Below are 17,691 nucleotides of genomic sequence, written 5' to 3'. Positions count from 1 at the left end.
GCCGCGGGGACCTTTGTTTTGGAGATTGCATCTGGTTGCAAGAAAAGTGCCTCTCGCTGTTTGATGCTGGATGTGCACTGAAGGATTCCTAAAAGCAGTGAAAGATGAAGTGTGTGAGCACGTTTCTGCTCCTCTAAGCTGGGCCTGGGGACCTGGATAGGGTAGGGGTTTGCTGCGTGCTGATGGCTGGTGGTGTTCCGGCACCCACCCCGTGCTGGGGAGCTGGCAGCAGGGCCAGCAGCCTCATGAGGAAAGAGCAGAGCTGCACAGAGCGCTTCCAAGTAGGAGAGGGCAGGAGTGTGTCTGTAGGGAGAGACAATAAAGGGGAGTACCGTGTTATTAAAGTTAACCGGGGGAACGAAAACCTAGCGAGAGGAAAGTTCTTGCTTAATGACACTTTTATTATGCAATAAACTTTGATTCACTCATCTGTCAAAATGTGCTGAGATGGGTATAATTACGGGGTAGCGTGTTTTTCTGGTGCTGTCTTGCTGAACAGGGGCTGTGATTACAGGTAAAAGCGGGAGGTTTTGGCTAACCAGGCTGCTCAGCACTGATCCCCGTTGCATTTTGGGTCTGGCCGAGCTGGGCCAGCTCTGTGCAAGGCAATATCTGGGCATCTGGGGGATCCCAAGCACGCAGGAGCCGGAGGCAGGCTGGGGAGGATTGCCCCATGCCCCACCAGGGCTGTGCCACACAGCAGCAGTGGAGTTGAACTCAATGAACCAGGAGGTTTCCACGTGACCTTCGTTACTCTTTAAGCCTGCTATCTGTTCTCGCCCCAGCTCTGGGTTTTCCCCCACTGCCAGCCTCTAACAAGTGGTTTTGCAGTTTTGCACTCCCAAAAGTTGTCACGTGCCAATGGCAGCTTCTTGCTCATCCGAGCTCCTCCCAGGCCGTGCCAAGGCTGCGTGCTCCTGGCACAAAGGACAGGCAATACTGTGCTCCCTGTGCTGTTCCTCCTCTGCTGGGACGGAAGGGCAGGACTGGGCAGCCTGGTGCTGCCTGCAGCACCGTGTGGGCACATCCCGTGCAGGCAGGGCAGTGTGGGAGTGCTGTGAGTTTGCTTTCCATCACTGTGAACGTGAAACAGCAGAGGAAAGGGCTTTTGGAAGAGCTGAGGCTTGTGGTGACGTGGGGCCCGGTGTGCTGGCTGTGTGAGTGCTCTCATGTGAGCCTTTCGGTGTTTAATTCAGAACGTGAGAAGCCAATGTCAGAGAGCTAAATAACCCGTGAAAACTCCTCAATAGTTCATTTTGGGCAGATGCACGATATTTCCTTGGATACAGGAGGTGGGTTTTTTCTGTTGTGTTTTTTTTTATTTTTAAGGGCTGATTTCCAAAGCAGCACAGAATGTAAGATGAATTTTGGACCAGGCTGAACCTTTTTTTTTTTCTTTTTTTTTTTTCCCAGTCCCCATTCTGCCCATGAAACTAAAAAAAAATATATATATATAAAAAAAAAAAGTGGTATTTTCTTTACAAAACATTCATCTCTTCCCATTCTGGCACTGCCAAACCACATCAAGCATGGCCCCGCATAGCGCTGCCACTGTGCCCCCCCGGTGCATCTGGGAGGAATGCTGCTGCCTCGTGTAGGAGAGAGCTGCGAGGATTTGCTCAGTGAGTGTCAGCGAATGGCACACAAAAGGCCTGTCAGGGGGAAACGCTGGGTAATTACTATAATTTACAGCCCACATTTTAATTTTGAGCATTATTTTTTCAACAATGAGGGAGCGGGAGTAATATCCGAACGAGGTGAAGAGAGAGAGCGCGAGGATGGCGCCGGGCTGCGGGCCGGGGCAGGAAGAGGGGAGGTAGGAGAGGGGCTGGGGAGGCCGCGGCGCTCCGGGGATGGACGCCCGCGCGGCCAGGTGAGCGCGCTGGGGCCGATGGCTTCCCAAAGGCGGGCTGTGTGCCCTGCCCGCCCCGTGGGGCCGTGTGTGCGCTGCCGGCTGCTGGCTGTGCGCATCACTCACCTCTTCGTGCCGCGGTCTCCCACGCGTGGCAGCAGGGGAGGGCGATGCACGGAGCTGCTGTCAGCGCTGCCGACCCCGCGTTCGCAGCACCGCGGGCTGCGCGGTGCCAGCGGTTCTCCAGGGCCGGGTTATGGCACGTCTCGGCTGTGCCAAAAGCGGCTCCATCCCTGTACTCCGGGTGCGAGAGAGGCCGGGTGTTGTTCTGGATACCGAAGCATCGCACCCAGTCCCACCGCCGCGGCTCCCAGCCTCCCGCTGCGCCGTGCTCCTCCGTCCCTCCTTCGGGGCAGGGGCTGTGCCCGCCCTGCGCGGTGCCGTCGATGCCCCGCGCTCCCTGCGCTCGTCCGCAACCTCTCCACGGGTAGCGGGGCACCGCGCCGGGCTCGCGCCTCCCCAAAGAAACGCGCCTTTGATTCACTTCGGAGCGGAGGAAACTATGAGCCCAGCTTTGTTTCCCTGGATCCCTCCCCCTGCGCCGACATTCAGATGAGAGCGAGGGAGACAGAAAGTGAGAGAGGGAGGGAGGGAGCCGGTGCCAAGCGGCCGCACCCCTTGTCAGCTTGGGTCAGCGCCACGTTCGTTATTAATGCTCTGTCTAGAGGTCACATTCAGATGCAATGAGCCCTGGGTCAGCCAGAGGAACAGATTAGAGCTCGCTGCTCCGCACACGGCGCGGCACCGGCTCCGTCCACGGGCTGCCAGGAGCGGGGCTGCGGCTGCTCCCTCCCCTTTGCCTTTCTGCTGCTTTTTCTTTCTTTTTTTATTTATTATTATTTCTTGGCAACGTCGGGCATCTCCTGAAAACTGCACAGCCCCCTCCCGGAGCTCGGGGCTGCGGAGCGAGGAGCCGGGGAGCTCACACCGCTCGTGCTTCAGACGCCCGCGGAGCGTTGCGTGGCCGGGCCATGCGTCCCCCCCGGCTCCGGGCGGCGGGGTCAGCAGCCCCCTCCCGCCCCTGACCCGCTTTCCAGCCCCAGCAGCCGCTCCAGCCGCCCATGGCTCTGCGACCCCCCCCCCCCCAGGATTTAAGGAACCGGCTTTGCTTTCTTCTCTTTCTCCGCCCGCTGCGAGGGAACGAAAGCAAAATGAGCGGGGAGGGCGCGAGCGCAGCGCTCGCAGCGCTTGGCAGCGGGCAGCCGTGCCCGGGGGGGCTTTGAGGAGCGCCCACCGCCCGGCCCGCTGCATGCTGCGGCTGTGCTCCCTGCCCGGCGCAGCGCGACCTGCGGCACGTAAGTACGGCAGTGGGGTCAGCGCGGGGGGAGGATTGGGGCAGCGCCGTGCCGAGCCTCTGCCGCACCCGTAACTCCGTTGGATGGGGCTTTGGTGAGGCTGCCGAGCCGGGTGTGCGGCGTGCCTGTGTGCGTGGCGTGTCCCGTGTCCCTCCCCGTGCAGAGGCAGCAGGTGTTGGGGGTTTTGTGTCAGGGTTTTGTGCGTGGCACCACGCGTCGGCAAAGATTGCTCTCCGGTGGGGACCGTGGGCTCCATCTGCTCCCGTTTGCCAGGCTGGGTCCCGCTGCGGATCCCAGCAGAGCCCGGCTGCTGGTGAACCTTTGCCCTGGGCACAGCAAACCACCCTGGCCCCCAGCATTGCGCTTGGTGCTGTGCTGAGCCCAGGGGCACTGAGCCAAGGGGACGATGAGCAAGGGGCCGGTGGCTTGTTTGCTTTGGGGCAGCAGCCTGGCTTGTGGCACGGGGGGAGGGCTGCCCTGAGCAGTTGGTTACCGGACATCCCCTTTTTTTTTTTTTTCTCCCTTTTCCCTTTTTAAGCAGCATGGTGATGGAGGTTGCAAGTTTTGCAGGCTGGGAACTGCAGAGTTAAAGCTCCAACTTGCTTCTTGGCTTGCCCCGGCCTTTTGTGGTGCTCAGCGCTGTGTGATGCCTGCGTGCTGCGTGCAATTCGATAAGCCCCGGTGCTGGGACAGGGCAGGATACAGCACAGCTGCGGCTTAACCCTTGCTGTGCCGGGTCGCAGGAGTGGCTGTTGGGCTGTCAGTGGGGCACAGCTCCCAGGTGCACGCATGGCCACCACGGGAGCCTTAACCTGGGACATGCTGAACTCTGCAGCACCAGAGCTGGTAGCAACCTGGAGAAAGAGTACGGAGACATGCGGGCAGTCCCTGCTCCCATGCTGTGTGCTTTGTGGCCTCTGTTCTGGAAAACCCCTTATAAAAGAGGAAAGTGGTTTTTGCAGGTTCATTCCCTGCAGGTTTTCAGCTCTTGCAGTCACCATTTGCAGCAGCACCGTGCTCAGGCTGCCTGTCCCATACAGGTGGTGCTGAGCAGGAGCTGGGAAGCTGTGCCTGCAGCATCACACTGAGTGGACCCGGGGCATCCATCCTTGTGCCCATGCCCCACGTTGCTCACTGCTCCAACACACCATATCTGCATGACCTGCACAGTCCCAGGGCTGCAGGATGGGGATGGCACCTGTGGGTGCCCACGCAGGGATGCTTCCTCATCCACCCTGCCCTGTCCTATTCCATGCTGGCAGGGTTCTGGACGTGGCAGTGCTGTCCTAAGGGGAGGGAACACCTGCCTCTGTGCTGTGGCTGCGGGATGTTCTGTTCCTGAGGCACTCAGCTCAGGGCCTTTTTTCCCCATGGAAAGACAAACAGGCCATCCCAAGTCATCCTGGGAAGCCCTGCAGACGGGTGCTGTGATCATACTGTTCCTGCAGAGCTTGGCGTGCGCTGAGGGTGTTTCCCATCCTGTGCAGATAATGCTGTCCTCGTGCTAGCCCATCTGGCCCTAAACCCTTCTCCTTCCCTCCTGCTACCACAGGTCTCCTTGAGCATGGGCGGAACTGGTCGGCCATTGCCAGGATGGTGGGCTCCAAGACCGTGTCGCAGTGCAAGAACTTCTACTTCAACTACAAGAAGAGGCAGAACCTGGATGAGATCCTACAGCAGCACAAACTGAAAATGGTGAGCCTCGTCCCAGGAACCTGCCCAGTCCTACTGGGGCACCAGGGTGTTTTGGAGAACGGTTTGGGGTGGAGACCTGGGAGCACGAATGGTGCAGATGGGGCTGCCCAGCAGATCCTAGGAGCTCTGTGGGAGGGCAGCTGCCAAAGGGATTCAGGAGTTTGGGACAATGCATGGAAAGGAGGCGCTGAGCCCAAAGCTGTGGTGGTAGGACAGGTGTTGTGCAGGGAGGGCTGGTCTTGGTGGTTATCTCTGTGGCATGCGTGCATCTCTCTGCGCCTTGGTTTCCCAGTGAGAATGGCTGACGCTGCTTTTCTGCCATACGGTCCAGAGTATGAATGAAGTGGGGCTCATTGAGTGTTCTGGAGATAGCACAGACCACTAAGAGCAGCCGAGGATTATAATTATTTCATCTGTAGAGTATCCTGGGGTTCCCGGTTTCTGGCTAATAGAATTCACATGGCTAAACCCCCAAGGGGTGCTTTGAAAATGCAAAGGACAATGTTCAATGCAGGAATCTCTCCAAGCAAGCTATTACAGCAAGAGTAAAAAGAAAGACAGGAAAACATTCAATGACTCACCCAGGAATTTAATATCCTAGTCAGTCTATAGGAATGAGAGAGAGAGAAGACATTGGTGATTCTTTTCTTATTAATTCTCTATGCACAGAGACACTCCTGTGTTCCTGTATTTCACCAAATTGTTTTTAGAAGCAGAGCAAACGATACAAAAGGCAAAAAATATAAAGACTGCAATGAAATGTGCATAAAGCCCTCTGAATGTAAAATGTTATAAAGATATCTTTGTTCATTACGGGGGAGCATCTGAAATAAGATCATGCTGCTTAGCTGGCAGTGGACTCGGTGTTTATTAATTTACTCCGCTTCCTAATGTCTCAGAAATTATATCACAGAAGGGTTTTTCTGCAGAGCCACATTTCTCCCTGCCTCCGTCCCTCCAAGGCAGCGCTGCGCTGCTCCCGTCTAATTGCTCACTCTCACTTGCAGTTGATATCAGCATCATCATTTTATTTTCTGAGCATTTGAGGCAATGGGATTTGGTTTTGTCAAAGAACAATGAGCGTTCAGCTGTTATTTATTGTTCTCTATTGTTTTGTGGCAACAGCAGATGCCAGAAAGCTGAGTAAAATGAAAGAACAACCGAGATTAAATTGCCATAGACCTTCCTTCCTGACTCCTAAATATATTCACGAGCAGACCGAGCCTCCTAATCCCCTCCTGTAGCCAGCACTGGGCCTTGGCCTGCGCACAGCACGCATGTGGCCGTGGTGTCGTTGTGTGGGTTTGTGTGAAATGCCCAGATTGCCCCCTGCCCTCACAGCAGCTATCGCTGATCGTGTGCGAGGAAATCACTTGGCACTGCCTTTCTTCCTTTTGCTTAATGAGAGTAAACGCAATTAGCAGCTCTCATTAGTTTCCCAAATGGGGCTTGCTAATAGTGCACCCCCTCGTCTTGTAGGTGTGAGGTGGGGCTGCAGGGCTCGCTGGGATTGGGGAGCTATGGGGTTGAGCAGTGGCCATCACCAGCTGAGGATGGGTGAGTGGAGCCTGGAGGTGTCCTCGTGCCCCAGAACACATCACAGAGTCCTGCAGAGCCTCGAGGCCTCGCTTTGTCTGCACAGCATGTTTTGGCTCAGGCTTGCTGTCGGGTAGCTCAGATGTGTCCCAGCATCGCCGTCTCGTCGCCTTGACCTTCTGCGTGCCGTGCTAATCTCAGGGGAAAGGGGGGCACATGGATACGTGGTGTCCTCACACCCTTCTTGTCAGCAATTGGAGATAAGGTGCTGTCTTCACCACCACCTCCTTGCTGAGTGCTTGCTTTGGTCCAGGACTTGGTGATCCTTGTGGGTCCCTTCCAACTCTGGATGTTCTGTGATTCTAGACACTGCCTGGGCTTGTTGTGGTGCGTACAGCTGCGATGGGTGAAGGATCCCCAGGCTGCTGCCAGTGCTGCTTGGTTGCTGCCAGCAGTGTTTCTGTGATTCCCTGCTCTTCATGGGATGCAGGACAGCCTGGCGGCCTCTTAGGCAAATCCAGCATGGTTTGTGCAGCGTGCCAGGGTTTGGGGTGGGAGGCTGAGGCTGTCCCCACCGTGGTGGGCAGAGAGGTGCTGGGATCACTGCTCTGTCCTGCCACCCCAGTCTGCATCTCACCCATCTGTGCTGTCCCTAACTGTGGCATTTTTGAAGCTGCAGTTGAATGGGATATCTCCCATTTTGTTGCTGTGAGCCTGTTCAAGTGGCACCACCTCCCAGAGTGCCAAGAAACACCTGGTAGGCAGAGAGTAGAGGCTGGAATAACACAAAAGGAACTGGGCAAATGGCCATGGCACCTCCTTGCAGGCTCGCTGGTGGTCGCTCAGATTAAGTGGAGCACGTGGTGATGGCGGGGATGCCTGGCTGCAGGCTCGGTCCACGGAGCCTCTGGATTGCTGGAGGTGCAGAGGATCCCTGGGTGCAGCTGGGATCTGGATGCCGCTGCCCCAGGGCCGCTCGTGCTCTGCTCATTCCCCAGTGAGGAGCCCGCTGGAGGCTTGCACTGAGTCACAGACCCGTGAGTGAGAGGCAGAGAGAAGCCTTTGCCATAGTAACGTAGGGCTTTGTCATCTCATTAGCATGATGGGGAACTGCTGCTTCAGAGCAAAACCTGCTGTTAGCAGAGTGCTGCTCGGCCAAGGTGCGAGCGCAGGGCACAGCGACCCGGCACAGGGGGGATGGAGTGGGATGGGGAGCTTGCAGCACACAGTACTTTCTCAAGTGCCTTTTTTTCCTCTCTCCTGCCCGGTTTGATAAAAATAGCCTTTGAGCAAGCAGCGTTTCTAAGCAAAAAGCTGTATTTGTTTGTTTTATCTGGAAGTTTTTTAAAGGATTGAAAAGTCGGGGGGAGGGCAGGGCCCAGCTCTTCCCAGCGCACAGATCCAGCAGCAGAGTTAACGTTTCCGCCATGGCTTTATCTTCTCATCCATGTAAATAAACGTCCTACACACGTCATCCGTGTGGGGCTTGCAGGGAGAGCCGGAGATGATGGGCCTGTTCCTACTGGTAATATTTACTTAAGCAACAAGAGCAGGAAACAATAGCAAAAGTGAGACTTTTCCTTGGGGTGGGCAGCAGGCAGCAGCATGTGAGCCCTTGTGGCTGTGGCACGTGGCCCCTGGGGCGCACAGCACTCGGACACCACTGAGTGGAAGGCAGAATCCTGCACCCACTGTCTGCCCCATGCGTGGGGTGCAGCATCCCCAGGGCTCCCCCACTGTTGTGCTCCCCAGGAAGGGGCAACTCTGAGCACAGTTGTGTACCGGGTCCTTCTCTGCCCTTGGGTGAGACTGTGCCATGGGGCTTCTGGATGGTGAGTGTGCTCCTCCTCCTTTTTGAAGGGTCTGTCTCATTGAGGCTCAGGGCTGGGGTCACCGTGGTGTTGGTGGCCCTGTTGTCCATGCCGTGCATCTGCTGTCCTCTGCTTTCTGTCTTACCTTCCTTTTCCTCTTCCCCAGGAGAAAGAAAGAAATGCTAAGAGAAAGAAGAAAAAAGGCACCGCCACTCAGAACGAGGAAGCTGCCTTCCCTCCTGTGGCTGAGGATGAGGAGATGGAGGTGTCGGGAACGAGTGGCAACGAGGAGGAGATGGCTGAGGAGGCCGAAGGTGAGGTGCCCAGGGACTGCAGGGGGGGCGCAATGCTGGCACTTGGAGGGCTGTTCCAACATTTTTGGGTTTCAGGCCTCGAGGGTTTCAGACTGCACTGGGTCATTGCCCTCCTGCTGCGTCTGTCTGGGGGATGGTTGTTTTGGAGAGGTCATGCAAAGGAAGAGCTTCAAACATGGCCATCCCCATCCCGTTGGGTGGGTGAGCTCTGGGGGCTGCCGCAGGTTTGGAGCAGTGAGGCTGGAGGGCTCAGCCAGTTATTTCCTCCTTGTTCCCCTTTTAAGGGAGCGTTTACCTCTCTCTCAGCCCTACCAAAGAAAGGAAACAACTTGAAAGTGACAATTTTCAGCTATTTATCGCTTAGAAAGCACGGCAGTGAGTTTGGAGAAAATGTGCATAATTTTCCAACAATAGCCCCATTTGACTTTTGTCAAAGTAATTTAATAACTTAACCAGCAGTGCTGGCACCCTGCTGCTTCCTGGCCTTAGCACCCAGGCTAATGGGACTTGAAATGGGAAATCTTTTCAAGTCATTGTTGAAAGTGACTCATTACGAGGCAGATTCCAGGTAAATCTTTGTGCGAGGTGATACGTGACTCAGAGGCGCAGAGCAGAAGGTGGTTATTGCTCTTTGTAAGAGCAGTTGAGAGGAAACAATGTCGTTTTGAGCTTAAAGACAGATCTGACATGCTCAGAGGCTTTCCCTTCCCGGTCCCCAGTTCCCATTCCTCCTGTTGGACGGAGGGGACTGGTGCTGGAGCAGCACACTGTGCTCACATGGCTGAGCCCTCGGGATCTCTGCAGCCCCTGTGTGCAGAGCAGCACTGAGCAGGAGAGTCTGACCCCACTCACTGTGAATCCCATTCCTGTTGTTCCTGAGCAACTGCATTTCACTCATTCATTTCATTCTTTAATGCTAAGAAATAAATGTTGGAGAATGGTGAGAATCCCAATGTGCTCCTGGCACATTTTGCTGCCAAGCAGAAGACTTTGGATGTGCGCAGATGTACGACTCTCAGGACACATCGTGTATCCATGTCACTTGTTTCCCTGCGAAACATGCTGCTGTAGAGAGACAAAAGGGAAAGCTGTGGGAAAGCTCCTGTGTCCATTTGGAGATGAGCCTAAGAGTTGTGTCTGAGAGCTGTGTGGTCTCCTGGCCCTTTATAGGTGAATATTGGTCACAGACCCAACCTCTCAGCAGTTTCTTCATCTGCCACGGTATGTGGGCACTTGCATTTCCAACTCATTTCGAGCCGTTAGATTCACAGATGATCCTTCACATTTACGGTGGCACAGGCTGCCCAGAGAGACTGTGGGTGCCCCATCCCTGGAAATGCGCGAGGCAAAGTTGGATGGGCCCTGGGCAGCCTGATGGGTGGGAGGCAAGCAGCGCATGGCAGGGGTTGGGGCTGGATGATCTTTAAGGTCCCTTCCAACCGTTCCAACCCAATCGTTCTATGGTTCTGTGTTTTAATGATTAACCTGTCCTGCAGCACTGGCAGAGCTTTGCTTTCTCCGACCCTGACCTCCTTTCTTTTGCCACTGGCAGCTTAAGCAGCAACAAACAGGCGCGGTGTTTTGGGCTGGCCCCAGCTGCCCTGGGGCTGGCAGAGCTGGGGACATGGGCACCATAAGTCACATGCCGTGCCAACAGCAGCCCTGGGAGTGGGGCCGAGCTGTGGGGCGATGGGTGAGAGAGGCCACCAGGGAGCGGAGCCAAGCAGCAGATCCAGGCAAGGCATTCCGTCTGCACCCCGGGTCCCAGTCGCTTGGTCTCTGAGTTGGATGGGTTCAGTGGGTTTTGAGGGGTGAGAGCCCGGGTTCATCCCCGCTGCCAGGGATCCCAGCAGCACGCTCCGAGCTTCGGGATCGTCTCCTCTTCGGAGCGCAGGCGTTCTCCTCCCTTGGGAGGGGGCGGAGGCAGCGGTATGGGAAGTGAGAATCTCAGCCCGATCCTTATTTTTATTTCTTCCCTTTTCTCAGCTGCAGTAAATAACAGCTCCGACACCGAGAGCATTCCCTCGCCAAGGCCCGAAGCCAAAGAGGGAGGCGAAAGCGGGGCCAAGGCACCGCCCGGGCCGGGAGGTGACTCCGGCACGGAACCGGCGCTCAAGTTGGAAGAGGCTCCCACACCCCCCGACACCGCTGCGGCCCCCGCTGCCCCCGCCACCAACCCCGCTCCCACCGCCAGCCCTCCTCCGGAGGCCCCCAAAGCGCCCGGCAGCGAGGAGAAGGCGCAGGAGGAGCTGGTGGTAGACGTGGTGAAAACGGAGGAGCCGGAGGAGAAGGCGAGCGAGGAGCCCTGCAAGAGCGAGGTGAAGGAGGAGGGCGAGGACAGCCAGGAGAAGGACAAGGGGAATGACAATAAGGCAGAAAGTGGCGTCGGCAGCGTGGGGACGGCGGAGGCTGAGGGGACGCCCAAGGCCGAGAAGAAGGAGGGCCATAAAGGCAGCAAAGGCCAAGGGGTGAACCCTGACAGCGACTCGAGCGCGACCTGCAGTGCCGATGAGATGGACGAGCAGGATGCCGTGGACAAGAGCAGGTAGGAGAGGGGAGAAGTGTGTGAAAGATCACTTCCCCAGGCTCAGGGACGTTCCGGACTGTCCTCGCATGGCAGTGGCCCTTTGGCAATTGCATACACAGGGCCCATGGCAGTGTCCCTGGACAGTGGCTGCAGGCAGGTGCTGGGCGCAGAACCGCTGCGTCTGCTGCTCACAGCCCATGTGGGTGACGCAACAGAGCGGGATGTGCCCTTGGGGACAGCTGAGTTATGCGGAGGCGTAGACTGGGCCGCCTGTGATCAGGGCTGGGAACAGATTTTCTGTCTGAGTCGATGCTGGCAGGGGAGCGGTCGTGTTCCCAGCGCCAAGAGGGGAGAGCTGCTGCCCCTGCGGGGATGCTGCTGGGATCTGTAGAAGTCCTGGTTGAAAGGCAGCAGAGTGGTGAGGGCTGTGCGAGGAACTGCAGGAACAGCAATGGGCCTGAGTCCCACAGCCCCCCAGCATCTGACCATCCTGCATTGCTCCTGGGACAGGGAGGGGAAGCACTGCGCTCTTCAGAGGATGAATGTCCTGTTCCCCTCCTGTCCCTTTCCAACATGGCCTGGCTTTCCCCAGCCAAGAGCCTCACAAATGGGACAAGGTTTCTTGTTGTGTTTTGTTTTTTTTTTTTTTTTAAGAATATACATAAATACATGTGTCTTGTAGTGTTGTTTTCTCTGGTAGCTCCTACTTCCATCCATACGGCTCTCGGGTCAAGATGGACCTCCTGAATTCTCCCCTGCATGGCACGGAGGGACGGAAGCCCTTCTTTGCTTTTGTCCCGGTGCTGGACTGGGACCAAAGCTGGTGTCCTGCATCCAGTGTTCTGTGTCTGGTGTTCTGTGTCCCTCCTGAGATGGATGCCCCAAGGCCAGTCAGGCTGTAACGCTGCACTATGCGTGGGGCTATTTACAGCACAATCAGGTGTAGCAGTGGCATGAGATGATAGGAAGCTGTCATGCATCTGTACCACCTGTAACCCAGGAGGGTGCTGGCTCTGATGCAGGAGCATCCATCTGTCACATGCCCATGGGAGCAGCCCCTTGCTGGCAGTAATGCAGGCAGGGATAGGGATGCTGTGGATGCAGCTGGCCATGGCCCTGTGGTGAGGCCAGGGCCTCTTGGCTGGGTGCTACTCTCCAGCAGTGGAAGGAGGCCAGCACCACCCCTCCCCGCCCTCTCCTCCTTCCCAGACAGGAGAAGCCTCCCTACGAGAGGGAGCGAGGCCAGCAGCAAGGCTCCACGCCTCTCATCCAGCATTAACCCAGCCCAAAAGGGACAGCAGCACATTTGCCAGCTCCCAGCTGTGAAAGAGCCACATCTTCTTGGGAACAACTTTTCCATCCCAGGCTCTTTCATGAGTCAGTGCCTATCAGCTCATCAAACAGTTACCAGTTTCTAGGAATATTAAGCATAACAGGAATCCGTCTGCTGCTCGGGCACTGCTGATAGCACTCTGCCGTAAGGTGCAGGTGATGTCAGGGCTGCTGGTGTGCTGTGCCTGCAGAGCCCAGCGAGACACAAAGCTTCAGCTGCCATGGATCCTCGCAGGCGGTTACCGCAGCGCCGCGTGACTCACGAGCACACAGGCAGAGGCGAGGAATGGGATGGGGGTGCCACGTGGGCCACCCCGTCTGGGACGGCGCTGGGCATGTGGGCAGTGCTCACCCACCCACCCGTGGTGCTGGGCTGGGTACCCAACCTGTGCTGGGGACAGCAAGGGATGGAGGGTGGCCGAAGGATGTAGCGGTCGCTGACTACCTTGGGTCCTCCTGAGGTTTGTGCTGGGATGGAGTCACAGCCTGAGCTCGTCAGGGCTGGAGGAGGCAGCGGGTTGTCTGTGGTTACATGCAGCATGTGCTGTAGGAGGGCTGCCTCTAGCACTGCCAGTACTGCAGTTCAGTGGGAGGTCACGCCAGATGGGAACGCGTGTGTGAGGCCACGCACATCTCCCCAGTGCAGATCTGTGGTGTCGGGAGGCAAGGAGATGCTCGCTGTACCGAGGCTGTGTTACCTTTGCGCAGTGGTTATGCATGAAAGAAATAGAGTTTGGGCCACCTGGGAAGGGCCGTGGGATGGTGTGATGTTGGGTCATCTTGCAGTTCAGCCAGCCCCTCATGGAAGCTGAAGGAGTTTGGAGGATGCAGTGCTCTGTTCATCCCAAAGCTTCATCCCAAAATTTGCAGTGGCTCTTGGGGCAGAGCATCCATCCTGTGTTGCTGTGCTGCAGAGAGCTTGCTCCTCTCCTGCTGCTGGTGAGAGGTCAGGCTCCAAGAGAGCAGTTGGTATCTCCAGCATTGGGCACCTAAACCCAGTCCTGCAGGAGCTCCCATCTTTGGGGAACCCATTCCCCCTCTGGTCCAGGCCCTGCACACTGTGGGTCTGGGGCAGTCTCAGCACAGCGCTGTATTTATTCCCCACACATGGCCCAGCCACGCTTGTTTATTCATCCAAGGGTGAGCGTGGAATGACCTTGAAATTTATAGGCTGAAAAGAGCAGTGAAATAACGGCTAAAATAAACAAATCAAGCTGTAAAACTTAGAAACGATGTACTGGCTTCAACAAACCAGAGTCAGGAGGGAGAGAAAGTGGAGATGTCCTGGAGTGACATGGCCCCAGGGTCTGAGTAAGGGCCTGGGAGCTGAGCACCTCTCAGCCCATGGGTTTTGCCTGTCTCCATCCCCTCGGGTGGGACCTTGGATATACCTGCATGTCTTGCAGAAGAACTCATCTGAGGTGGGTTTGGGAGCAGGCAGCAGCTCGCAGGGCCAGCAGCCCAGCTGTGCTCACAAGTCCCACAGTTGCCTAGCTGGCCCTAGTGATGGCAAGCATTTCCTCCAGGCTCAGCAGAGGGACAGAGGGGATGGGGGAGCACCCAGACATGTAGTTCATCCACGATGTTCCCCCTGTAACCCATGTTTTGTGTGCAGGTTGCTGTCCCCCCGGCCCAGCCTGCTCAATGCCGCCAGCGAGGCCAGGCTGAACTCCTCGCCACAGAAACCGCTGGACCTGAAGCAGCTGAAGCAGCGCGCTGCTGCCATCCCTCCCATCGTAAGTGCTGGGACTGGCAGCAGGCTGAGCTCCTGTGTTGGGTGGTGGGAGCCCTGTGCAGGCAAAGTGCTCTGTGCACAGCGCGTTCCCAGCTGCTGGAGGCTGCCAGCAGTGTTCGAGTGTCCCTCAAGATCTTGTATCAGAAAGTGGTGGGAGGTCTGGACAGAACAAGCTGCTCATTGCCATGTGACTGCTGCCTCCTTTGCTTTAAAAAGCAACCAAGCACCCTCCCAGGCTGTGCTTCCCTTGGTCTCATGTGCTTGAAGATACCGTGCGAAAAGCATTGATGCTCTTCTTCATGTGAAAGCTCTTCCGTGTTCCCTTTTTGGCTGTCCAGCAGCCATGTGCTGAACACACTGATGTTTCTCCAGAGTCCTCCAGGGTCAGCAGCAGAGCAGCAGCGTTTGCAGGGTAGGGAGAGGAAATCCCTGCTCTCATATGCTGGGTTTGAGTCCTCGGGGAGGACCCACTCCTGCTACTCTCTCAGTTACAGCATAGATGTGGCTGTTGTAGTATAATTTCTTGCAAAAGCCACAGGCACTTAGCTACAGATTGCAGGTTTTAAACAAGGGCAGCCTGAGGCTCAGAACAGAGCTGGTGCTCTTCACCATGGGACATTTCAGTCTCCTGTGCTTGGTGGGCTCTGCAGCGTGCTTTGCCATGACCATGGGGCAGCTGCCTCTCACTGTCCCTGCGGCTGTTGGGGATGCTGACAGCACACAGCAGGCATCAGTTCTTCCTCTCCCGTTGCAGATTTCCGAAGGATTCTCAGAGGGGATACTGCAGAGCGGAAGCGTGAAGCCCCCGGTGCCTCCCCACGCCTTGGCTCTCTACCAGCAGCAGATCACAAAGGCCCACGAGTCCTCCCGTGAGGATGTGCCCCCCAGCAAGCAGCAGGAGAAGGAGCAGCAGCAGCCAAGCAGCAGCCCGAGGGGGAAGAGCAGGAGCCCCACTGCCGGGGACAAGGAAGGTAGGGCAGCGTGCTGGCGGTGTGTGTTTATCTGTGAGGAAACGTGCTGTGCTTGGCCAGCAGCTCTTCTCTTAGCTCAACGTCTGCTTCGGCCCCTGAAAGCTCTTTAACAGCACCTTGAAGCGGGAGCGGGGAGGCACGGCTGATCTGCCGTGTTCGTTAGACAGTACATCATGTCTCACTGAGCCTACGGCAAACACCGCGCTGGTGTCGAGCGCCGAGGAGGTGAAGATTGCCTTTATTACCCTTTCTGCCATTCACTTGAGAGCAAAGGGGCCTGGAGGCATGCCAGGGCTTTGGGCACAATGGCTCTTTTCTACCTTGCTGGCTTTTTATAAAGAATGCTTTTAACGCTCAGCAGGGACCATTATTTCATTTAAAATCAATGCTAATACTGTGACTCTGAGTCCGAAGGTTCCTGTAAAGATTCCCAGTGCTTTTTCCCTGGAACAGCTCTGATACGATTTGGCTGCCTAATGAGCAATTCAGAGTTTCCCACCATTGAGCATCTCAAGTGTTATTAGCTTGAGCACCTGGGGATGGAGGTTAAGGAGAGTCAGGAAGTCCTGATGAGCCCATCCTCTGGATGTGTTTTTAATCTCAGTGTCAGTCTGCTCAGTCCAACATCTGCGTCCCTGCCCCTCGTAGCCTGCGCTGCAGATGTGCCATGGGGATGTTGTCACCGGCGATGCTGTCAGGGAGCAGGGAGCTGGGCTTTAGGGGTACTGCCCCCCGTCCTGGGATGGAAGTGCAGGGAGATGGGGCTGGAGGAGACTGGCCCTGGCCCTGGGCTGTGGTCTGTGCTGGAAAATGGGTGCCCAAATTCAGCTCTGGCAGCTGGGATCTCAGCACTGTGCTGTGTGTCCTGGCCCGAGGGTTCTTTCAGCAGCCACGTCCCATCGGGCAGAAGGGTGTGCTTGCAGAAGAAGTTGGTTTCTGGGTCTTTGCCAATTTTTCCTTCTTTCCTTAAACAACAAATAGCACTGTGTGCATTCTGCCCTCCAGAATGTTTTGCATAGAAGCCAGGAAGGGGACTGCTCACCTTGAAAGCAGGGAGTTCCCTATGAGTCACAGTTGCCACCCATGAAGTGCCATCTCCAGCTGATCCCATCCTGCTGTGCCTGCTGCCCGGGCAGAGCACCTCCCTCAGCTGGGTTTCATCTCTTCCTGCACTGCAGTCATGTGCAGATCTTGCACAGCTCAGCTTCCCTGTGGGCTGTGTGGCACAGGAGCAATGCTCTGTTCTGTTTCCAAACCCTTCATACCCATGAATCAGAGTCATTAAGTCTGGAAGTGACCACTAAGATCCCCAACCAGCCCTGATCACATCCCTCAGTGCCACATCCCCATTGTTCTTGACCACCTCCCTGGGCAGCCTGTGCCAGAGCCTCACCACTCAGAAATTTTTCCTCATAACCAGTCTGAACTTCTCCTGGTTCGATTTAAGGCCATTACCTCTCATCCTTGTTTGTGTGCTGGTACCGCCATGGGTCTGGGTTGCGTGAGGACCCTTGGGAACCTTCTGTGTTTGGGGTGTAAATGCATGTCCATGAGAAAATGAGCTTTGTGCTGAGAATCACCTTGAGGGGAGAAGCCAAGAGCCCAGAGCCCGGTTTCAGTATGGGTATGGAGTTAGGTGGTGGCTCAGTGGTGTCCCTGCCTGCAGGATCCAGGGCTGCTGGTGAGAGATGCAGATAGCATTGAGAGATGTGCGTACCAAGGGAGCCCCTTCCTTCCCCTGCATCCGGATGGAGCTCCAAGTCTCCACACTTGGCCCATTGTGCCGTCACATCACGCTGGAGTTGGACTCGATGCTCCTTTATGAATCCCTTCCAACTCAGGCTATTCTGTGATTTTATGGTGGTACTGCACGGGAGGCTCCAGCCCCGCAGGCCTGCACCAGGGCAGCCATAGCGAGGAGCAGCAGCAGCTCCTCCCGCTGCCCCCGGCCTGCCGAGGCCCCATCGATAAGAGCTTCAACTCTCGCCGCCGCTCCGGGGATCAGCGTCCTTCGCACCGTTTTGGCTCCGCTTCAAAGCAAAGTCTTGCACACATCCTGGCTGAGGCGTTGGCTGCCTCGCGGCCCCTGGCTGGGACAGTATCGCCTTGGAGGGCAGCCAGGCCCTCGCCGTGCCTCCCCGACCCCAGGCAGGACGCGCCACGCAGCCCCGCCGGGTCTCGCCGCCGGGCAGACGGATCTCTCCCCCCGTTGCCTTCAGGCGTATCTTCGGTTATCGCCCGGCGGTTGGAAAGCGGGCGGTTTGTTTGGTGTTGATTTAGTTGGGTTTCAGTCGGCCTTTGTAGGAGATGGGGAGCCAAGAGCATTAATTTGGATGACGGATCGTATAAACTCTGACTCCTTCGCTTCGATTCCAGGGGTTTGATAAACGGTTATAGGAACTCTCTCTTCCCTGTGTAAGTGCTATTTTATCAAAGCCGGCTGAGTTATAGCCGCCCTCTAATGCGGGGGCAATTAGGAACTGGCCGCATTTCACAGCCCCAGAGGCGCAGAGGGGAGGGAGCAGCACTGTGGGGCTGGGGAGGACGTGGCTCGGCCGGGGTG

General features: G+C 56.5%; 1 protein-coding gene across 11 annotated transcripts in view; it reads left to right on the top strand.

Annotated features, from left to right (window-relative positions):
• The window catches only part of NCOR2 (nuclear receptor corepressor 2), a 163,778-nt gene that overhangs the window by 119,775 nt on the left and 26,312 nt on the right, over positions 1-17,691 (top strand). For all 11 annotated transcript variants that reach the window (XM_048964374.1, XM_048964369.1, XM_048964373.1 and 8 more), the window contains exons 18-22: positions 4,760-4,902; positions 8,416-8,563; positions 10,550-11,108; positions 14,038-14,158; positions 14,912-15,128. In XM_048964374.1, coding sequence (XP_048820331.1) covers positions 4,760-4,902; positions 8,416-8,563; positions 10,550-11,108; positions 14,038-14,158; positions 14,912-15,128 — 1,188 coding nt within the window. The remainder of the gene's footprint in view (positions 1-4,759; positions 4,903-8,415; positions 8,564-10,549; positions 11,109-14,037; positions 14,159-14,911; positions 15,129-17,691) is intronic.

Source organism: Lagopus muta, chromosome 17 (assembly GCF_023343835.1).
Source record: "Lagopus muta isolate bLagMut1 chromosome 17, bLagMut1 primary, whole genome shotgun sequence".
NCBI lineage: Eukaryota > Metazoa > Chordata > Aves > Galliformes > Phasianidae > Lagopus > Lagopus muta.
The sequence above is the reverse complement of the archived record's forward strand: the minus strand, read 5'-3'. Positions and strand labels throughout refer to the sequence as shown.